This window comes from Pongo abelii, chromosome 2 (assembly GCF_028885655.2).
Source record: "Pongo abelii isolate AG06213 chromosome 2, NHGRI_mPonAbe1-v2.0_pri, whole genome shotgun sequence".
Lineage (NCBI taxonomy): Eukaryota > Metazoa > Chordata > Mammalia > Primates > Hominidae > Pongo > Pongo abelii.
Genome location: NC_085928.1, coordinates 138401622 through 138425873, shown reverse-complemented (window position 1 = coordinate 138425873; position 24252 = coordinate 138401622). Strand labels below are relative to the sequence as shown.

Below are 24252 nucleotides of genomic sequence, written 5' to 3'. Positions count from 1 at the left end.
CCCATCCGCCTCACTCCCCAGCCTCTGGTAGACACCATTCTACTCTCTGCTTCTATGACTCAACTTTTTTAGATTCCACGTATGAGAGAGATTATAAGGTATGTCATTCTGTGCCTGGCTTATTTCACTTAACATAATGTCTTCCAGGCTCATCCTTGTCACAGATAACAGAATGTCCCTGACCCCCACTTTTAAGGCTGCATAGTATTCCATTGTGTGTGTGTGTGTGTGTGTGTGTGTATATATATATATATATATATATACACACATATATTTTATATATATATCACATTTTCTTTATCCATCCATCTGATGAGGGACACCTAAGTTGTTTCCATTTCTTAGCTGTTGTGAATAATGCTGCAAGGATCATGGAAATGCAGATACCTCTTCTGCATACTGATTTCAGTTTCTTTGGATATATACCTAGAAGTGGGTTTGCTGGATCATGTGCTAAGTCTATCTTTAGTTTTCTGAGAAACCTCTGTACTATTTTCCATAATGGCTATATTAATTTACAATCCCACCAAGAGTGTACAAGGGTTCTCTTTTCTCTATACCCTTGTCTTTTTGATAATAGCCATCCCAATCAGTGTGAGGCTATATCTCACTGTGGTTTTAATTTGCATTTCTTAAATCTCTGTTTTGTAAATATCTTTACATGTTACTGCATTCAGCTACAGAGTCTGTAAGAAAAAGGAGGAAGAGAACTAATATTTGTTCTGCACCTATTTTGTGTAGCGGCTAGGCTGGGTGATTTCACACATAATGGCTCATTTAAGCTTCACCTCAATGCTCCACGGAATCCAACTACCACTTCTATAGAAGGAAACAAAAGCTCAGCTCAAGAGCAGGCTGGAGATCACACAGTGAGGATTCAAACACAGATCTGCCCAGTTCCACACACTCTCCATTCCACCATAAGTGGTCATTTAAGGAACAGGGAGGTGGAGGATTAGAAAGGATTATTTAGCAGGTGTGAAGGTCTGAGACAGAGAGACCTGTCTGTAGCCCCTGGGCTTAGATGCCTCAGAACCAGCTGGGCCTTCACATTCAAATACATTCTCATTATGAGTCTTGTCCTCTGGAAATTGACCAGGAAACTGACTCAGAGAAGCTATGTCACTTGACCAACATGACACAGTTGGTAAGTGGCAGACTGAAGACTTGGGTTCAAGTCTTCAGGCCCCAAATCCAGGGTTCTTTCTACACCACTGCATTGCCCTGTCCCTGTCGAAGTCTTGGCTGAGAAAGAACATGGTGGTTTCCAGTGGCCAAGGGGCTCAAAAGTGGCCACAGACTGGCTCCCCCTGGTGCACTGACCCACCGTGACCTAATGTGGAATCTGAGGATCCTGGTGAGCTAGAGGAGGGACTAGGAAAGACATCAATTGTCACCATGATTCTGCACTCTCAATCACCCTGGTTGCCAGCCTTGCCCCATTCTGTCCATCACTCTGCAGTGGTGAATATGCAGCAGGGCTTGGGGAAGGTGGAGCTCTGGGGGCCACAGCGGGGGCATCCCTGCTGGTCAGCAGAGAGACGGGCTGCTCCAGGAAAAGTGCCTGATTCTGCGGACTGAGGTTCTAGGCCCAGTTTCTGCCACTTACTGGCTGGGTAGCCTTAAGTATGTGACCAAACCTCCCCTAGCCTCAGTTTCCTCATCTGCAAAATGGGAATCATATCCATGCTTATAACCCCACAGGGCAAGACTAATTTGGATAGTAAGCCTAACATATAGATGGAGGGCCTTTTATGGTTGGTGTGACTGGGCTCAAGGGAGCGTAAGCAGAGCTGAGAGTGGACAAATGAGCATGAACCTGAAATTATAAGGAATGCCGCACCAAGGCCTGAAAGGCAGGCCTTTACAGTCCCTTTGTGGAGCTGGTGACCAGTGCTTGATCTTGGGCAAGTCCCTCAACCTCCCTGGCCACACTTTCCTCAGCTGCAAAATGGGTTTAATAATAATACAATTCTACCTCATAGGATTTTTCTTTTCTTTTTGAGGACTGAGATTTTTATATATAAAGTGCCTACCTAGCCTAGCACAAGGCACATAGTAGGTGCTGAATTTCTTTTGCATTGGAGGCTCTGAGCCCTCTCAGTCTGAGCAGCTCATCTTTGACATGCTGGGCAGTAATGACTCACAGGGCCCCCCATGTGGGAAGAGGGGTGCAGGGGAGTTCTCTGGGTGATGGTAGTTAAGAATGCGAAATTCTGGCTCTGCTGCTTCCCAGTGGGAGAGTTTACATAACTACCAGCCTCTTGCACAGGATTAAATAATTTATAGACATGAGGTGCTCATTAGGAACAGTGAGTAGCACAAAGTGTTCAATAGAATCCTAATGATTACTGTTATTGTTACCTGGTAGTCTTGACGACGGGAGTTGGTAGCACACAGGTGAGCTGCCAGCCATAGGCCGCCAGCGAGTTCAGCAGGGGCACGTAGTCTGTCTGCACTTCGACACCCTGGGGGAACAAGGCCAGCATTAGGGCTGCTGCTGCCACAAGCCAACTCCCAAGCAATGAGAGGGGACTATTCAATCTGCCAATCCAGCAAAACAGAAAAAAAGTGGCGGTGCCCAGCCGCTCAGAGGCTCCTGCTCCGATGCTTGCTGAAGACTTTAAAAGTTTGGAGTCAAACTGCCAACATGGGATTTCTTTCTGGGCCCCATTTCAGTCTGTGATGTCAACAAGGAATTAGAGCCAAAAGATTAATCCATTAATTTTGTTTGATTCTTGTCTGGACAAATAGCCTCCTGTGAGTTTCATTGATGAAGCATAATTGTCTCGCCTCTGAGCGGTATCCAGGGCATATAACTACATGTGCTGCCCTGGATGAGTTCAGAGTGTGTTGTGGGGAGTTAACTTACATTTGACAAATGATCAAGTCGTTTGTGTCCAGCCACAGTAGCAACACACACATGCACATCCACATGTGTGTGTACACGCAGAAGCTGCTTTGCCTGTGTTATGTGCCCTGCCTTGCAGGGATAAATGAATGCTGCCATGTTTTATTTCAAATTAGGATTTGGGGGAACTAACATTTGTCTTTCAGTTAAAAAACTCAGCCCCTGCCAGGCGCTGTGGCTCATGTCTGTAATCCCAGCACCTTGAGAGGCTGAGGCAGGCAGATCACAAGGTCAGGAGATCAAGACCATCCTGGCTAACACAGTGAAACCCCATCTCTACTAAAAATACAAAAAAAATTAGCCAGGCCTGGTGGCGGGCACCTGTAGTCCCAGCTACTTGGGAGGCTGAGGCAGGAGAATGGCGTGAACCCGGGAGGCGGAGCTTGCAGTGAGCCGAGATCGTGCCACTGCACTCCAGCCTGGGTGACAGAGCAAGTCTCCCGTCTCAAACAAAACAAAACAAAACAAAACCTCAGCCCCCTGCTAGCACAGGGAGAGAGCCCTGATGTGAGGCCCCTGCACTGGCTTCCACCTCTGCAGGCGTTCTCACTGCAACGGGCCTCATGTCTTACTCCGGGTTCCTCACTAACACTGAAAGTGTAGTTCCCACCCCTGCTCTGTTACACACAGAGACTCCCCATCCCTCATAGTTTGGCTTCTTGTAGTTGGCTTCCGAAAATCTCAAACATGTATCCAGATTCCTTCCACCCTGTATGCCCACATAGTTCATTTGTCAGGTACTCTAGAGCCATGATGGGTGCAAAGGCACAGCCCTGGCCCCTGGAGTTCACAGGCTAGCAGAGGCAACAGCACAAACATGCCAGGAACTGAAAAACCTAAGGGCTCTCTGGCAGGGCCATGGGACTTTGAATACCAGCAGAGGTGGGAATGATCCCAGCCACAGTCAAAGCAGGCTTCCTGGGGCAAAAATTAGAAGGCAAAGCCGGGCCTAGAGTGCCAAGGTCTGTGGTCGGCTTAACTCAGAGGCAGCGCGCATGACCATGGTCTGGAGTGCTCCACTCAGAAGGTGGCTACGCGTGGTGAGTGGCTATCCTGCTGGAGGCCCTTTGGGAACAAAACCAGCTCATCTGGATGCCCTGGGCGAGTGGGATGGAAGGGAGAGGAGGAAAAACCTACCTGCCCTGTCTCTTCAAATGGCTTTTAAAGTTTCTATAACTGGACACCAGTTCCAGAGTGGCTATCAAGTCACCTGAACCCCTTGCGACTAATTTATCCCTCAGCAGCCTCAGTTTCCTCCGCTGTATAAAATGCGTACTGGCCTATGTCAGTGGTTCCCAAAGAATGGCCCTAGCCGGCAGCATCAGCATCACCTGGCGACTTGTTAGAAGCCCAGATTCTCAGGGCCCCATCCCAGACCTGATGAATCAGGAACTCTGGGAGTAGGGCCCCGGAATCTGTGTTTTAAAAAGCCCTTCCCAGTAGTCCTGATGCAGCTAAGTCTGAGAACCACCGCCTAGGTAATCATGTAGGTCCCTCCTGACAAAAGAAAAGTCTGTAATTCTGGGGCCAGAATCTATCAGCTGTTGCCTCAAATCTAACTTTTCCCATCATTCTTCATGAGAAAAAAAAAATATAGTTTTAAAGGATCAGCTCTGTTAGAAATTCTGCTGCACTGCAAGGGAATGGACGGAGCAAGGGGAGAAAAGAAGGAAAGTGCTAAGGTTTGAATGTGTGCCCCAAAAAGTTTCCATGTGTTGAAAACTTAATCCCCAATGCAACGACATTGAATGGTGAGGCCTGGTGGGAGTGTTTAGGTCAGAAGGGCTCCACTCTTGTGAATGGGTTAATGCAAACTCAGGCAAAGGGCTTGAGGCTACAAGTTCAGTCTCCTACTCTCTCCCCTTTTCTCTGCCCTTCCGCCTTGGGATGACGCAGCAAGAAGGCCCTCACACGATGCCAGGCGCTGGACCTTGGACTTCCCAGCCTTCAGGACCAGGAGCCAAGAACTGTCTGTCCTTTATAAATTGCCTGATTTCAGGTATCCTGTTACAACAGCACAAGTGGACTGAGACAGGGCGGAAGTGGAGAAAGGGAAAGAGGAAACTTAGTAAAGGAAGGGGGAAGGGAGGAGGGAAGGGAGGAAAGGAGAGAGGTACAAGAATAATCCGTTTACAGGAGGGGCCAGGAGAGAATGCCATTCTGGTCCCTTCCCTGAAGTCTCTATCAGGCCAGAGATGGCCCAGCAGTTGTGACCATCCTTTCTGCCTGGCCTCTAGGCACATGCACACCTCCCTTCCAGACCAGCACAGCCCGTATTCCTCCTGCTGGGTGCCACGCTCACCACCTGCTGAAGGAGCCCTGAGGCTGCTTTATCCTGAGAATCCCTGCCCCCATCCCCATATTCCCAGTTTAAAGAGAGGAGGAAAACCAATTTTAAATCCACACTCTCAAGCTTTGCGAGGTTATGATTACTTGGGCCTATCAAGAATAACCTTCCCACTTTATCAAGCACTGTGACAAACCCGCCACAATCAGACAGTAGCCATGGCAACCAGGACAAGCTTTGGCGCCTCACAAAGCCCTGAGTGGCAGAATGGAGTCCTTTTATTGGTTGCTGCATCTCGGGCCAGGTTTTCTCTGCGGGCACCCAGAGCTGCGAGACAATGAACGACCCCTGCTGCAGCCCGACCCGCCTGCTTAGACAGACTGCAAACCGGCTGCTTCTATTTTGCTCCGTTTTATTTCATTTTGTCACTCTCTTAAAGAAAAAAAACAGCAGGATTTCTCCCAAACATTTTTTCCCCCTCAGGGTAGGAGATGTCAGCCAGAGGGTACAGAATCATAAAGACCAAAAGCAAAAGGGAAAACACAACAAAACAACCCTGCTTGAGAGAGCTGAAGGTTCAGTCTCACGTGTTAATTTCTGGCCATCACATGGTGAGTTGACAAGTAAAATACAAATGGTAGGGGTGAGATGTTGCACTCTGCCAGACTCTCCCACTCCGACTATTTGGGATGGTCTTGGCTTAATTAATGTTAAATGTGATTTTCTGTAAGCGTCTATCACAGCCCGTTTGCATATTTATCAATATAGTAAAGAGATGGCATTTCTAAAATACGAGATGAGCCTGTCAGTGAAAGACACTTTTAAGTCCATTAGCTAAGAAAGGTGGTAAGAAACATATCCGGATGGAAGGCTCTCTTTGATCTGCTTTTTTGTGACACTCCAGTGAGGAGAGAAGAAAGTACCAACAGCACTCAAAAGCCAGCCTACTTATCAAACAAAAAGACATTTCATTCTCTGAGTAGGAGCAAAAATTTTAATTAACTCTCCACTCTCCTGTGGTGGATACGTAATCTCCGATCACACCTGGAGTGTTAAAAAATGGAGCATGTCCTGTGGTTTTTCAACTCGTATAAAAGGAATTCATTTGTATTTATGGCTCTTTTTTCCTTTGTTCCCTATAATTTCTCCAGTGATTGCAAATCAACTAAAGAAACAGACATCCTACACAACCTTTCTTTACCCTCCAAAAATCAGGACAACAGAATGTAGAGTTTACTAAGAAATGTATTTGTCTTTTGATGATTTTAAAGATCCTCTATGCAGAGAAATAATTAGGAATTCATAAATTGGTCCAGTGAGAAAGTTTGCATTCTGAATGTCAGTTTGCTCTTCTTTTCTCCTGTGTTTCATCCTGTGGAAGCAATCTGGGAGAAAAGGAGTTTGAAAGAAAATATTTTGCTTTTTATACATGATTGTAAATGAAGAAAGGAATTTGATTTCCCTTGTCTGAAAGGTGCTTGAGACCACTTCTGGGGTGGTCTCCATACCTGAAAAAAGTGACTGGGGACAGTTTGCCTCTATTCCTGACATCCACAGGACTGATCCCTTGCCTTTCACCAATTAGGGTATGTAAGGGAGAGTCCTGCAAAAACTACTTCTGCGTCTTTTGTAAAATTGCTACAAAAACACTAATGCCCACAAATTACTGGCAGGGTGTGCTTATACTACTCTTATTTTACTTATCAATTTTAGGTATCCTTATTTTCTACCATGGGAAATAAAGGTTTAGTGCTCCCATAAACATTTGTTATTTCCTTTTTCTTTGTGCTCCAAATGGTTATTTTGTAATTTAAAGTAAATCAAAAGTCAATGTGTTATCACAGTTTTGCAAATATTGCTCAATGCTGGGTCAAATAATGCATTATGACCATGTCTTCTTTTTTATATAACCCTCTGTTTTTCCTGGAGTTAATTATTACCTCCATTTTTTTCATCTTCCTGGTTGTACATGAACCCATCACTAATTTATCCCACATGTTGCAATACCCCTATTTAATGCCCATCAATAAATATTCCAAGATCCTAAATACATTAGTTCCATTTTTCCCCACTGGAGACCTTTGCTCTAATCTGGTCTAGCTGCTTTTCATGCCTGGGTTCTTTGTAAATTACTGTCTATGGCTGGTATGTTCTCTTTTTTTGGTTTCCTTCTCATTTTGCAGGAGCACATCCTCTAGTGACTCTCTAGGCAACAACGCCCTAGAAGTCATCTGAATCCGTGCATTTCTAAAAATGCCTTTGTGTTAACTAACAGTTTAGGTACAGAAGTCTGGGCTGAAATTGATTTATCCGTCAAAATTTTGAAAGTACCTCTAGTAGCTTCTAGATGTCAGCAATGCTATTGAGATAATCTATTCTGATTACTAATATTTTAACTGTAACCTGTTGTATTGCTTTGAAAGTTTTTAGGATTTTTTTTTTTTTCTCGCCTAGAAGTTCCGGAATTTCATGACAACGTGCTTTGGTGTGGGTCTTTTTTACTCAAAGGATTGTTCACCTGATGGCCTTGCAATCTGAAGATTCTTGTCCTTCAGTTCTGAAAAGTGTTCTTTTTCCCCCCTTTGATAACTTTTCTCCCCTCCATTTTCTATCTTCTTTTTTTCTGGACCTGCTATTAATCAAAATGTGTGATAAATGTTTTAATTTTATTACCTTCCCCCACAGTTTTCTTACTCTTTTAATTTTGCTTTCTGAGAGATTTTCTTTATTTTGTCTTCCAACTTGTTATGTTTTTTAAACTTTCTGCTGCCCTATTTTTAAGATTCAAAAGCCCTTTCTTATCTTTTGATTGCTTCTTTTTTTACAGCATCTTGTTTTTGCTTCATGGATACATTTATTTTATCTCTTTAAATGGTTTCTTCTGATACCTACATTATCTCTACAGTTCCCAGGTTGCATGTGACAGAGATGGGGAACTAGGGATCTTACCACACCATGTTAGGATTTTAAACCAATGCCCTAGTTTTCTGCTCTGCAGTTCACATCCCCCAACCTCCCATCTCCTGGTGATTTATGCTTTGAAAACCAGAGCATTTCTTGGGATCTGCAAGAAACAAATGGCACCCTTCTCGTCCAGGTTGTAGCCTTCATTTTGCTAAATTAGTTAGATTCTTCTATCTACTTTCCATCTTCTAAAAATTTGTTGAAATCACTCATCTTCTACTTTATCTTCTTCTAATCTTTTTGTTCTTGTGGGCATCGATTTATCTACCTACCTACCTACAATTGAACCTCATTATTCTTGGTAGCTATGTTCTGTAAAGTGAACAGTGCATTAGTGAATATTGAACCATTGCCCATAAGAGAAATATAGGGTTAGGGTCTTGGAAGCCTCTGGTCACAACAGTTTTGCAAACTGATCAATATATAACCTTGTTTAATAGATAGTGTTGATTCATGAACGTTGAACTTGCAGCCAACAGCACTATAACTCATGCCTGAACAAAGCTTACTGGTATTTGCTTTGTAAAGCACATCATAGCATTCCTGCACTTAGGAACACTAGACAACACTACTTCAGCACTATGCATAGGGGCTATTTTTAACAGCTAAATCACCAACAAAAAGCACAAAAATGTGAAAAATGTGGCACTATGTGTACCACAAGAAGGACACTTGCTTTTAGTATGAACATTGAAACCAGGCGCAATATTACCTTGTTTGACCTCAGCTAGAAAAGTGCACATTAGGCAACTCAAAATTTTTGCTGTTCTGCACATGTTTGCAAATGGCCACAAAATGCCATTTGTATTGATTTTGGGATTACAATAAATTTTAGTAAGCAGATGAATTTGCAAATACAGAATCTGAGAATATGAGAATTGCCTGTATCTATCTAATTATGTCATTCCTTTAGTTTCATTTCACGAGGATTTTTCAGAAAAGAAATAGATGCCTGTGTCCAATCCCCCTCATTTAATAAAATGTTATTATTTTAATGTTTAAAGGGAACACTGGAAGGCCTTTCTAAATAACTTAGAATCCAGAAACCAAAAAATAAAAATGGACAAATTTGATTACATAAAAACTCATATGATATAAAAGACAAATGACAAAATGGAAAAATGTTTGCAGCTCATATTACAGACAAAAAAAGGGCTTGTAAAAATTGAAAAGAAAAAATCCAATAATCCAAATTTTAAAAGGGCCAAAGATATGAAGAGAGATCACAAAAGATTCAAACACCCACTAAGTGCATGAGAGAAATGCAGAATCTCATGAGAAAATGCAAATTAAAACTACCGGCCGGGCGCAGTGGCTCACGCCTGTAATCTCAGCACTTTTGGAGGCCGACGCGGATGGATCACGAGGTCAGGAGATCGAGACCATCCGGGCTAACGGTGAAACCCCATCTCTACTAAAAATATAAAAAATTAGCGGGGCATGGTGGGGATGCCTGTAGTCCCAGCTACTCAGGAGGCTGAGGCAGGAGAATGGCTTAAACCTGGGAGGCAGAAGCTGCAGTGAGCCGAGATCGTGCCACTGCACTCCAGCCTGGGCGACAGAGCGAGACTGTCTCAAAACAAAAAACAACAAAAAATACCCTGAGATACTATTTTTTCACCTACTGAACTTGTAAAAACCCAAAAGTTAGGCAGCCCGCTTTGTTGCCAAGGCCGTGGGGAAGCATGCGTTCTTGTACATTGCTAGTGGAAGGGCTCATTGATTCAACCCTCCTGGAGAACAATTTGACAGTATCTTTCAAAATTACAAACACATTTTCCCTTTCACCCAACAATCTCACTTATGGGAATTTAACCTACATATTAAAAAATGAGAAATGCACAGAGTTATTCACTGGAGAGCTGTCTGCAGTAGCAAGACACTGGAAACTACTCAAGTGCCCATCAGTGCTGGGTTTGTATTTAACGTTATGTTTCACCCAGACAACAGCTCAGAGAACTGGGCAATGGCTGCTCATGTGTTGAGCCGGGGCATACAGGATGAAGAGGGACCATGAGAGGGAATGAATTCTATTCTAGACACCCTGAGTTTGAGGAACCTATGGAAATGTCCAGGAGGCAGCTAAATGAAACAGCCTGTGGTAGACAGAATAATGGCCCCAAAGATATCTACATCCTAATCCCAGGAGCCTGTGAAAATGTTCCTTTGCATGGTAAAAGGGATGTGGCAGATATGATTAAGCTAAGGATCTTGAGATTGAGTTTATCCAGGATTATCCACCAGGTGTGCCCAGTATAATCACAGGGGTCCTTATAAGGACAGGCAGGAAGGCCAGAGTCAGAGGAAGAGATGTGATGGCAGCAGCAGAGGCTGAGTGTTGCAGGGAAGGGGCCACGAGCCAAGGAACATGGGCAGCTTCCAGAAGCTGGCAATGGTAGGTAACAGATTGTCTCCTAAAAGTCTCCACAAAGAATGTGGCCCTGTCAACACCTTGGTTTTAGCCCCTTAATACTCATTTCAGACTTCTGACTCAACAAATGTAAGACAATAAACTTGCGTTGTTTTAAGTCACTAAATCTGTGATTTGTTGCCGCAGCAACAGGAAATTAATCCACAGCTCAGGGCCAGGAAAAGGCTGGGATGGGGATCAACACTTGGAGGTGTTGACAGATGCAGGGTAGGTGAAAACTCCTGGAGGGATGAGGCTGGCTGAGGGCTGGATTTCCTTGTGAGGGGGTGAGCAGAAGATGAATGAAAACGGGCTGAGTGGGAAGGAATCAGCCCTTGGACAATCCAGCATGGGAAACAGGCTTAAGAAGGGAGTTTGTACCACATTTTCTTTATCCAGTCCATACTACTATGCAGCCTTAAAAAGGAACAAATCACGTCCTTTGTGGGGACATGGATGGAGCTGGAAGCTGTTATCCTCAGCAAACTAACGCAGGAACAGAAAATCAAACACCACATGTTCTCACTTACAAGTGGGACAGCTGAACGGTGAAAACACATGTGAAAACACATGGACACATGGTGGGGAACAACACACACTGGGACCTGTCAGAGGTGCGGGAGGAGGGAGAGCATCAGGAAAAATAGCTAATGGATGCTGGGCTTCATACCTAGGTGATAGCCTGATCTGAGCAGCAACCCACATGGCACACGTTTACCTATGTAACAAGCCTGCATATCCTGCACTTGCACCCTGGAACTTTAAAAAAAAAAAAAAGGGAGTTTGATCACACAATCAAATATCTCAAGAGGGCAAGGCACAAGGAGCCTGGAAACTGGATGGATGGTGAGGTCTCAGGAGACCACAGGCAGGACTCCGCAGGAGGGAAGTGGCCGACGGCAAGGTCTGGTGGCAGCTGCTAGTGCAGAGGAGGCAGAGCATGCTGGCACCTTCTCAGGGCTGCCTGGGCCCTGCTCAGCACACGCTGGCTACAGCGGCACTCGAGGAGGGTAGAGGTCCTGTTCTCCTGCGGCCATGGAAAGTGGAGATCTAGAGGCAGGGTGGACAGGAATGCCAAGCCGGAAAGAAGGGCCACTTCACCTCTACCTAGCAAGTGAAAGGCAGATGTTGGAACACGGCGGGCAGTGTTGCAGAAAACTCCACGTGGCCCTCAGGATGCTAAAGGGCAGGGCTGTGCCTGGTATCACTGTTCATTCATGAATCTCACATTCAGTCAGCCTGGCTCTGTCTTGGCCACGTGGGAAGCCTCTTCTGCCCCAGGAGATCCCAGTCTAGGGGTGGGGAGAACAAGCACATGGTTCCCATCCAGTGGAGCCCATGGAGGTGAGGTGGAGGGAGGGAGAAGGGAAGGGGCGACCTACTGCTCTGGAGAAACAGCAAAGCCCTCTGCAGCCAGCACAGCCGGCCTTCCTCACCCTCAGCCTCCCAGGCCTCTGCGGGAGGGAGGGAGAAGCACGCTGGTCGGCTAGAGATGTTGTTTTCTCCTTTGTTTTATGCACAATGCCCCAGAAAAACATTTTGCTGATATGTAATTAGGACAACATAATAGAGTCTAAGAGAGCAGTCGTCTCATTTTAGACAACTTAGGCTTTCATAATGTTCAAAGAGAATAATTTTTTTTTTTTTTTTTTAAAAAGCTTAGTTCTTAGATGCAGAAAAGGGGGCAGAGGAAAATACATGTAGTGCATAAAAAGCTTCAGTTCCGAGACTCTTTACCCACCTAGTGCTGGTGAATTCACATCTTTGCCTGATTTTCTCTACCAGGTAAGAAAGGCAGTAAACTCAGTAGCCTTTTAGGAGCTCAACGAAATAAAAAATAATAATTGTTATTATTACATGAAACATATTGTTTGGAAGAATGGTGTCTATTATGACTTCCCTGTGTCCAGGCCACTTTCCAACACAGCTCAGCAGCTCCTCCCATAAGAGGGAGAGTCCCTCTGGTCACCCATTGAATCTTGGCTGGTCTTGGAACTTGCTCTGACAAACAGGATATAGCAGATGTGACATTACGGTCATCCTGAACCTAGGCCTCAAAGGGCCTTGCTGTTTCTGCTCGCTCTCCAGGAACCCTGCCTACGCCATGAGGACAGGCCCAGGCTAGCCTTTGGATGATGAGAGACCTGTGGCTCTGCTAAGCAGCAGACGTGAGAGATGCCATCTTGGAGCTGCTAGCTGCGGTCCACCCATCAGCGCCTGCAGGCACATGCTGAGATTAGTCGATTTCCTAAAAGTTGAAGGAAAAATCACCCAGCTGACCTGTGTGGGTTATGATTTTAACTCACAGTAAGCTTTGGGGAGCTTTATTACACAGCAGAAGCTAACTGGTGTATTACTATTATTCTAAGAACCAAATACCAGGCAAACCTCTAGGAGGAAAATTGTAATGAAAGTCACCTCCTTTGATTTGTGGCCGGGCTCAGTGGCTCACGCCTGTAATCTCTGCACTTTGGGAGGCAGAGGTGGGCGGATCATGAGGTCAGGAGATCGAGACCACCCTGGCCAACATGGTGAAACCTCGTCTATACTAAAAATACAAAAATTAGCCAGGCATGGTAGCAGGCGCCTGTAGTCCCAGCTACTTGAGAGGCTGAGGCAGGAGAATCGCTTGAACCTGGGAGGCGGAGGTTTGCAGTGAGCCCAGATCGCACCACTGCACTCCAGCCTGGCGACAGAGCGAGACTCTATCTCAAAGAAAAGAAAAGAAAGTCACCTCATTTGATTTGAGAGAAATACAGTGATATAGTTACTGCTGAAGGGGAGTGTTCCTAATTTGTCACCACACTCAAGGCTGGCACACCTAGCCCTTATTTGCTCCAGGCCGGACACTTTGGCCTTGCATTACCTCTGGAGCCCTGAAGTCTAATTTATGATAACCTACTGTGAGGCCCAGCAGTGCCACCAGCTCGCCCTGGAAGAGAGAGATAAAAATCCACACTGGGTAGATCATCCTAGCTCGAGACGTTGCCCTGGCTTCTCCTAAAGCACCATGCCAAGCTGGCAAGAAAACCAAACCTGCATGTGCAAGATAACATTCTCGTGGATTCTGGGACACGCTGGGTGATCTGGTCCTGGTACATGCGGTTTCTCTAATGTCAGTTACTTGGAAGGCAGAAAGAAGAAAGGGGCTATGGGATGGAAGGGCAGGAGATGGCATGCGTCCTTATTATCGGGTGTCTGCCCACACACACCTGCACGAGCAGAATGAGAACCAGGCAAGGCATGCAACCACACAGGGCTCCTGATCACAGGGAAGGTAATGAGGCCGGACGTGCGGAGGCTAAGGGGCAACGGCTGGGGCCAACTCTGACCCGTAGCAGGGACAGGCACTGCAGTTCTGACTGTGGTTAAGCAACACAAAGCTGTCACATCCTGTCAGCTGCTCATCGGGACCACGTACGCCATAGCACAGGGCTCCTGTCCTCTAGAAGCTGACATCTTAAACACACATTGAATGCTTCAGGGTGAGGGGGTCCTCCCAGGCCAACTTAGAACTAGCTTTGTTTGATAACAATTAAACAAGAAACATTTTCTCCATCCAGAGACTTGCCAGGTCCCTCCCACTGGCTTTGATGAGAGAGAAAACTAGGCTTTCTGGGAGTAAATGGGACTTGCTACTTTATTACTCTGTTTAAACCATCAGAGATGAATGAGGGATCCTGTATCATATCTTTAGCCCTTCTTTATGATTTTTCACCTTACGTATTACCTAGAAAAGAGAAAGGGGATTGAAAAAAGGAGCTTTTCCAAAGTGTATAATTAAAAAGATGTTTATTTTGGAGTTGGGGACCTGCGGAGAGAGCCAGTCTGTCTGCAGGAATTCTAGAACCCAAAACTGTCAACGTTGTCCCCTCCACCTATCAGCAGTGGATTCCTAACAGCTTACTGATAATCCTAAAATGCAAACCCAGAAAAGGTCTCTGAATAAAGGTAGGTTCAAAACCTTAAGAGATGGGGAAATGGAGATTAAAGATTATTTCACTGTCCTAGCTAACAACGAACAGAGCCACACAACACACCATGTGCTGGGCTGTCACAGCCTTGACTCACTAAAGAAGGGATTGGGTAAGACATGGGATGCTGGGAAAAGCTCAACACAATGGATTTCTCTCTCCCTAACTTTCTCTGCCTGGTAACTTCAAAGGTGCCACGTTCTCAAGCCTTTGTCCTGAGCAATCACAGTTGGCCAATATTCTCTTTGTGGTGACTCAACTCTCAGTATCATGTTGCTATGGCTACCACAGTTCTCTCTCAGCCCTCCTTATGCTCTGCTCTTATTTAAACCAAATTGCATCGCACTAATCGCACAGCATGCTCTCTGAGGACCCAGCTCTGATAGGGCTTGTGAGGTGCCGGAAACCTCCAGCTGGAATATCCTGCCTTCAGGACACATCAGACATCTGGCTGTTCATTAGTCCAATGTTACAAGTCCTGTAGTCCACCTCCCACTCTATCTGGCTCCCTGCTCTACCAGAGATAAATCCACCAGAGCCATAACAGATGTGCTGCCGGGTCCCCATCAGCATCTGCACTGAGACCTACCACGGGACAAACCAATGATGAAAAAACCAAAGTCCAGAAAATGAAAATGGTCTCAGAGAGACTGGCCAATCCTATTTGGGGTCCTCTAGAAAATTCTCCCGTCACTCTGTTCCGTGTCCTACCATTTCCACATATTGATCACGACTTGGTGCTTCCTTGTTTTTCTGCCCCTGCACTAGAACACAAACTCCACAAAGGCAAGGAGTTTATCTTGTTCCTGATGAATCCCAGGCACTTAAGGAAGTATTTGTTCGATAATTAGTTGTTGAGTGAGTGAATAAATGCACCTGTCCTAGCATTTTGTGGGTAGGTTCTGCCACCGTTGTCTTGTATTCTCAAAGTCTTATCAAAATTGCTGTAAATCATACCTAAAATGAGACATGAGTTTGCCACCAAAAATGTGAATTAATTTGCCAGGATGCTGTGTTACCATTTTTATGGGTATTTTGCATGTGGAAGTTGGAAGTATATTCACGTATGAAAATTAGATACAGTCATGTACTGGCCATCAAGCACAAGGCCATTATTTACGTGACAACACACAAACTTGTTTCTTCCCTGTTTCTGTTCCATTGCCGTGGGTTACAGAGGGTCCTATCAGGAGGTAGTGTCTGTTTCTCCATCTCTTGACTCTGAGCTGGTTTTGTGACTTTCTTTGGCCAATAGTACATTAACAAATATGATGCAAACCGCGGCATGAAATAAGCTAGCACATTGGGGCTTGCCCACTTGCTGCTTTTGGGAATCCTGCGGCTGCCATCCTGTGAAGAGGTTCAGGTTAGCTTACTGAATGTTAAGATACACAAGGCTCTGTTCTAGCCAACTGCCAGACATATGAGTGAGGCCACTCTAGATCATTCAGCCACCAGCTGACATATGAGAGAGCCCAGCAGACATCAGCAAGGTTGCCCTATGGCTGAAAAATTGATCAGATGACCTAAAGAATCATGAGCTAATACATGGTTATTTGAAGCCACTAAGTTTGGAATGGTTAGTTACACAGCAGAAGCCAACTGAAAGAGACTGAAAAACAAAACATCCAACAAACATTTAATGGAGATGAGTGTATCTGCTTCTTTCAGAGTGACCTTGTCTTTATACAGGAAGGTAGCTCTGCAGTTGTAGATTTTAAATAGATTTTAAATAGAATAATGCTTTTGTGCTAATCCCTACCCCTCACCTTCTTGTCCAAACCGCTTCTGAACAACATCAAGAATTTTCAAGGTGAAGTCAAAGGTGAAATTTGTTTTCGTGGGATAAAAATTCCCTAGTTTCAAAAAGGAAGGCCCTCAAGAGAATGAGAAGACAAGTCAAAGACTAAGAGAAATATCTGCAAAAGCCATATCTGATAAAGGACTTTTATCCAAAATATACAAAGAATTCATAAGACTAAACAATAAGAAAACAAACAACCCAATTTAAAAATGGGCAAAAGTTCTGAACAAATACCTCACCAAAGAAGATATACAGGTAGCAAATAATAAGCATATAAAAAGATGCTCAACATCGTATGTCATTAGGGAAATGCAAATAAGACAGCCCACCTTAGAATGGCCACATTAGAATGGCCAAGATCCAAAACACTGACAATACTTAATGCTGGTGAGGATGTGGAACAACAGCAACTCGCATTCACTGTGGTGGGGACGCAAAATGGTACAGCCACTACAGAAGACAGTTTGGCAGTTTCTTACAAAACTAGACATACTTTACAATATGATCCAGCAATCATACTCCTTGGTATTTACCCAAATAAGCTGAAAACTTTTGTCCACACAGAAACCTACACATGGCTGTTTATAGCAGCTTTATTCATAATTATGAATTCATAATTCATAATTTCTGATAGAGAAACTGCAGCGGAACCATACAATGAAATATTATCCAGCACTAAAAAGTAATGAGCTCTCAAGAGATGGAGGAGCCTTAAATCCATATTACTAAGTGAAAGAAGCCAACTGGAAAAGGCTACATACTGTGTGGGAACTCTGTAGATTCAGTTCAGTTTTGCTATGAACCTAAAACTACTCTAAAATATAAAGTTTATTTTTCTAAAAAAAAGTAACGACCTTGAATCAAAACTGACATGAATTACAGTGATATTGCTAAAGAATATTAATGGTATACAAGAGCAAGAAAATTGAAGTCAGCAAAAACCCACCAATGGAAAACTAATTAAATAAATTAAAATAAAATTGTTCATAGATTGAAGTACTCTATGGCCATTACAAATAATGAAGTAAAAGCCTAATAACAGAAACATTTTCAGCATACAGTTACATACAAAAATGTATAACAGTATGAAGAGTATATCATTTTTGTAAAAAATATGCAAATATAGACAGAATATACACAGGAAGGATTATCCTAAGATGCTATGCAGCTACCTTCCAGTGATGCTGAAAGTTGGGGTTTACTTTGCTTTCTTTTCTTCACCTGTATTTTCTAAATTATCTTTAATGACCACGTGTCACTTTTTTCGACATCTTTATTGATATATAATTGAGATATCTTAAAATTCACCTATTTAAAGCCAACAATTCAGTGGTTTATAATATATTCAGAGTTATACAACCATCACCACAATCTAAGTTTAGACCACTTTCATCACCCCCCACACCAATACCCTGTACCTATTAGCAGTCACTCCCCTTTTCCCCCACCCACCCCGAGGCAACCACGAGTCCACTTTTTGTCTCTATGCACTTGCCTCACCTGGGTATTTCATATAAATGGATTCATATAATATGTGGTCTTTTGCAACTGGCTTCTTTCACTTTAGCATATGTTCAAGGTTCATACATGTAGCATATATCAGTAGTTTATTCCTCTTTATTGCCAAATAATATTCCATCGTATGGATATACCATAGTTTATTCATAATTTGATGAACATATAAATTGTTTCTACTTTTTGGACATTACAAATAAAGCTGCCATCAACATTAATGTACATAGGTCTTTATGTGGACATATGTTTTCATTTCTCTTAAATATAGGGGTGGAATTGCTGGGTCATATGGTAACTATGTTTAACATTTTGAGAAAGTGTCCATGGATCACTTTTATAAAAATAAAAAAAGTCATAAGAATCAAAGCAGAGGCCTCTTGGCCTCACTAGACTAGTTCTCAAGCCTTCTTAAGTCTAATTTGCCAAGCCTAATTTGCCACTTCACCCGAAAAGGATGTTTAAAGAGGCCACTGATTTAAAAGCTATGTGTCAACATGCATGCCCAGCTTATTCAAGTTGGAAGGGGTCAGGGTGGACTTGTATCCAGTGGCTGCTAGGCCTGGCTGAATTTTTTACATGCAGTTCCCTAATCTCCACCCCGAAGACCCACTGACTTTGAGTCTCCAGGGAGGCAGAGTGACTTGGGAATGCATTTTTTTGTTGTTGTTTTTTTGAGACAGAGTCTCGTTCTGTCACCCAGGCTGGAGTGTAATGGCATGATCTCAGCTCACTGCAGCCTCAACCTTCCAGGCTCAAGTGAGCCTCCCACTACAGCCCCTCTGATTAGCTGGGAATACAGGCACATACCACCATGCTCAGCTAATTTTTATTTTTTTAATGTAGAGAGACAAGGTCTCACTATGTTGCCCAGGCTGGTTTTGAACTCCTGGGCTTAAACAATCCTCCCACTTCAGCCTCCCAAAGAGCTGGGATTATAGGCATGAGCCAGCCAGCCAGAATGTGAATTTTTAATAAGTCCTCAGGTGATTCTGAGGACTAGCAAGGTTTGGGAACCACTGCGCTAGTCCTTCCTACCTAAAACATCACTCCTAATTAGTGGTGATGGAACATCGAAGTCACACCAGCATCTGGGAGTTGACAATCCTAGACCCCAGCCACTTCCTCTGCTGAAGAGTTCCACATACACTCTCCAATTAGACCTAGTTTTTCCCTTACAATCAACAAAAACAGTCTACTTCCTTCCTCATAAGTCAGCCCTTCAAAGATATGAGGAAGCCAGCTACCTGATTACCCTTGTTTTTTCCTCCTCCAAGATAAACATGTCCAGTTGTTTCCCACCATTTCCAGGTGTCTCCTGCCATCACTGTCACTCTCACCTACACCCTAGAGTCTGTTGATGTTTCTCATCAAATATGGTGGTCATGGTGGAACCTAAGACTCCAAGTCAGCCAGCACTGGACTGAAGAAAAGAGGGAGAAGTCCTTCATGCATCTGTTTTCATAAATTTGGTCAAAGATATCTTTTCTAAGCAGTGCTAACCTCATATTATCCAATTATTTATTCAATCAATGTTTGTTAAAAACCTACAACACAAAAGGAACTAATTTGGATCCAGAAACCATGAATATAAGGAATGGCTGGTCCCTGACTCAGGGAGTTTGCATAGCAATTTGATAACTTCAGTAATTCCTAGGTAAGGTGAAATGTGGTTGTTTCAAAAGGAGGGGAGAGCAAAGCCAGCTGATAGTCTTATAGATGGCCCCACAAAGCTGGTGGCGTTAGGGTTGGGCTGGAAAGGACGAGCAACTGCCTCAAAAGTGAAGATCTGAGGTGGAGCAGGGTCTCAGCAGAGAGTGAGCAACCACAAAGAAACATGGGCTGTGATCTGGAAATGTTCACTGGGTCACAACCCAGAGCACTTGGAGGGAAGCAGTAGAGACATTCTTGGCCTGTATTAACTCTTTTTCATAATTGCTGTCAAATCAGGTATTCTTCATTCTATATTATTGACTTTTGAGCTTAAATACAATTTGTTGATACTGAAATGTATTCCTATTACATTTTATTGGGCTGGTTTTGGTCCAACATTCATATACTAAGAGGTAGGAGATTGGAAGGGGTTTAAGAAGTCAGAGAAACCTACTCAAAAAAAAGTGGATTAGATCAGTAATTTTCAAGGTTTTTTTTTTTTTTTTTTTAAATTAGGATGCTTCCTATAGGCATCAACTATAATCTAATTTAGAAACAACATGTAAAAACAGATACATTCAGAAAAGGCGGCTCTGGTTGACACTGGCATGGGTGGGTGGTCCAGAGTCTTCCCCACTCTCAGACATGCCCTGACCTTCTTCCCCCTCGCCCAACTAGAATGCTTTATGTGGTGCATCCATGTTCTTATTCTTAGATCCCAAGGGCCACCCAAGATATTCTGTGGCCTCCCAGAATCAGGTCTCTTCAGGTCCACCACCTTCTAGATCCCTACACAAGCCCCTGAAAAAGATGTGAAACAGGCCAAGGCACAGGATGGCATCAGAAAGCTCATGAAGACAGACCTCCTCCCAATGAAAGCACATCGTTGCCAAGTGCGGCCTCTCAACCATACACCACCCATAGGCCCTTCCTTTTTATTTAGTTGTATTAAAAGCCTTGGCCAGGTGAATTTCAAAGAAATTATTTCAAGGAGTGGTGGTGAGTGAACACATAACTACAAGAACACTCCCCAACCTTTTATGCTCACTGATTTAATATACTTCAGTTCTCTCTGGAGAACCATTTGCCCTCTCTTCATCTGTGGCTCTCAAACTATGCATTTTAAGCTCTTTTAGGGGGCCACATGGAAAGCATAAGAAATGGGGGCAGCCCCCAGGAGCAAGGACCAGCTCCTGGATAACTGCCTGCAAGAAAACAAGGACCTCAGACCTGCAACCACAAGGCCAACAACCTAAGTGAGCTTGGAAGTGGATTCTTCCCCACCAAAACCTCTAATAAGGCACACAGCTCTGCTGACATCCAATTTCAGCCTTTTGAGACCCTAAGCAGCAGACGACCCAGTTCAGCCCACCTGGATTTCTGGCCCACAGAAACTGTAAGATAATTAGTAGGGTGTGTGTGGGTGTGTGGGTGGGTGTGTGTGTGTTTAAAGCTCTTATAGAATTATCTCCCACTTTTTAATCTCAAACACATTGGGAAAACCTAAAGATATAGCCCTTGTTATCACATTGAGCCCTTATCTTGCCACAGGATGCATAAACATTATTTTTGGGCATGTTGTGAGGGTGTTTCTGGAAAAGATTAGCATTTGAATGGGTCAACTGAGTAGACCAGATGGCCCTCCCCAGTGTGGGTGAACATCATCCAGTCATTGAGGACCTGAACAGAACAAAGGGTGGAGGAAGGCTGAATTAACACCACCTGACTGCTTGAACAGGAACGTCCATCTTCTGCCCTTGTTGCTCCTGGTTCTCAGGGCTTGGGACCTGGACTGGAGTCCACACCATCAGCTGCTAGCTCTTAGGCCTCTGAACTATACCACTGGCTTTCCTCGGTCTCCAGCTTGCAGACAGCAGACTGTGGACTCCTCAGCCTCCATAATCACATGAGCCAAAACCTTATAATAAATCTCTGTGTCTCTGTGTGTGTGTGTGTGTGTGTGTGTGTGTGTGCACGCGTGCATGTGTATAATCTCCTACTGGTTCTGTTTTACTGGAGAACCCTAATACACTTCTTTCTTGTTGTTCTGTGGCATACACTGAATATTTTAAGCCGCATTTGTCACAGGATTTTGAAAACGTGATCATTTGTTTCATCCTCTCTTCCTCTGCAGCAAGAATCAAAATTCACTTTGCCCCATGATCTTCACCAGAACGGCATACTTGCCTCTCCCCTCATCAGATTTAAAAGGTTCCTATGATTTAGGGTCTTCCAGCACCCCTCAGGAAGCTTGACAATGAAGAGGAATTATTGATGAATGTGGAAAGGCCAGGGGGTGGACATTCATTTTTCATGACTACACACCTTCCCCTGACTAAATGGAAATCAATCCTTCCTGCCTGAATTTCATCCATTCATCATGCTCTCACAGTGGCTGACACACAGTAGGAACTCAATATTTATTTGTTGGATAAATTTTTAAAAAGATATAACTTACTTGTATCACTAAATTTTGTATATGAAGTGAAATATGGCTGTTTGAGAAAATAGGACAATTGAGTTTATGGAAGAAAAAAGTGCAGATAAAGATTAAAGGTCAAATACTTCCTTTTGTCATCTCATTATCTAAACCGTCAACAAGTCCAGTCTCCTTGAAAATACCTCTAGGAGCATCCCGCCTTGCTAGTCCCCCTCAGTGGCACATTCTGTTGGCTGCCAAAGCCAACAGCCCCTCGATGGCCCAGGGCTTCTTCCTCACTGACACCCCCCAGGCCTGGACAACCATGACTCTTGACAAGTGGCATGGGTCTGTGACTCAGTCCTGGCCAAGGAGACCTGAGGAAATCTCTGTTGGGGGTTTCTGGGAAAGGTTTTACTTGCTAATAAAAAGGGACACGTGGCAGGAGAAAACTGCCCCTGTTCTGCACTGTTGTCATCACATTTGCATGAGACACCTAGAATTGCCACAGTCACCTTGTGAGGAGGATCATAAGGAGAGCCCTGCAGACAGGCTGAGGATGAGTACAGAAAGATGGCAGCACCTGGATCCCTGGTGGCATCTTTAAGCCGTTGAAAAAGCTGACTCTGCAACCTCCCCACCTTGCTCTAGACTTCCTGCTCAGTGAGATGAGATGAACACCCCTACGGCTTAAGCCACTTTTTGTTGGATTTCCTGCTATGAACAGTGGAAAGCAACCCAACTGATAGCCATGACCACCACCCTTATTCTATTTCCCTGGGCTTCTGTTGGCCTTTCCCCGATTCTGGCCCTTTCTCCAGGGCCAATTGTCCCAATGTACAGCTCTCTGATGAAAATCCCACTATGGCTCCCTTCAACCCATTGCAAAAAGTCCAGGCCCTTGCCTCAACCACACAGTCTTCCCCAGACTCTTCACATGCAAACATACTGTCAAGGACACCCTACAGGGTGACCCTGGAGAGACGTCCATGCATGTTATATCCATTTTCTAGGGGGGCTATAACAAATGACCACAAAATTGGTGGATTACAACAATAGAAATTTCTCACAGTTCTGGAAGCCAGAAGTTCAAAATCAGTATCACTGGGTCAAAAATCAAGTTTATAACAGGCCCATGCTCCTTTTGGAGGCTAGGGAGAGAATCCGCTCATTGTTTTTTTCCGGCACTAGTGGCTGCTGGCATTTCTTGTCCTGTGGCCTCACTACTCCAATCTTCAAAGCATTTTCAACTCTCTACTCTGCCTTCACCTCTATGTGTATAAAATCTCCCTCTGCCTCTCTGTTACACAGATGTATACCCACCTCTGTGTGCACACTCACCTCTGTGTGTACACCACCTCCTCTCTGGAAGGAGCTTTCTCTGTGAAAGGGGAACTAGGGAAGTGAGGGTCAGAGGAGAGAGGAGGATTCAGTCTTTACTATATACACATTTGCACTGTAAGCATTTTGTTTAAAATTATTATAAAACCTCCAATAACTTTTATCTCAATTTGCAATGTAATATTCCTCAATGGAATTTTTTTACACATGTTCTTAGGTCAGGTTCCCTAGAAGCAGACCCTAAAACAAGTATTCATGTGCAAGTAACTTATTAAGGATGTGCTGCCAGTGAGGGAGCGGGGAAGTCGTACAACAAAGTAGAAGCAGCCCAGGAAGGACACAATTTTAAGAACATCCCGTGACCAGCGGCTTAGTCTGATCCTGTGGGGAGCTCTGAGGGGTGAGTTATGCTCAGAGTTGTCCCCATCTGAGGCCAGGGAGCAGGGCTTTCATACACCCACACTCCTCTGTCATTGACGAGGACCGCCTCAGGGGCACTTGTGGCTCTTGTTGCTTAAAGCAGGGCAGGCTCCTAGAGCTCAGGGGCAGGGCTTTGCTAAGAGGCACAAGTGCTGCCTGTTTGAGGTGAAAGCATGATGGTAAAAAGGGAGCCGAGGCATCTAGATCACTGACATTATCCATAATCAAAGGCATCTAGGAGATCACCCACATTATCTATTATTGAAGGCATCTGGGAGATCATCCACATTATCCAATGTGTTCTAATTATAAAAAAAAAAATTAATAGATGTGCCTTCTCTTCCAGCTGGCCTGTGCTCCTGTCACTTCCCACAGCAGGAAGCCCCCACACTCAATTCCCTTAGCCCATCCAAATCCTGGCTTGACTGCCAATACCCAGCTGGAGCCCACTGTGTCCAGGAGGCCTTGCTCAGTCTCTGCTCTCTCCCAGGGCACTTCTGGTCAGCAGGGCACAATTAGCCTTGAATGCCTTCCCATTTCCTTTGTAGGATGTCTTC

The 24252-nt window shown here is 44.3% G+C and overlaps 2 protein-coding genes across 18 annotated transcripts in view; one reads left to right on the top strand and one right to left on the bottom strand.

Annotated features, from left to right (window-relative positions):
* Nucleotides 1-24252, bottom strand: part of RFTN1 (raftlin, lipid raft linker 1) — a 202387-nt gene that overhangs the window by 8578 nt on the left and 169557 nt on the right. For all 5 annotated transcript variants that reach the window (XM_002814026.6, XM_009239287.4, XM_063722567.1 and 2 more), the window contains one exon: nt 2365-2468. In XM_002814026.6, the coding sequence (XP_002814072.5) occupies nt 2365-2468 (104 nt within the window). The remainder of the gene's footprint in view (nt 1-2364; nt 2469-24252) is intronic.
* Nucleotides 1-24252, top strand: part of OXNAD1 (oxidoreductase NAD binding domain containing 1) — a 105616-nt gene that overhangs the window by 59631 nt on the left and 21733 nt on the right. Inside the window, exons 10-11 of one of the 13 annotated variants that reach the window (XR_008523221.2) lie at nt 4808-4910; nt 5682-5809. The gene's annotated coding sequence lies outside the window, so the exon portion shown is untranslated. 13 annotated transcript variants of the gene reach the window in all.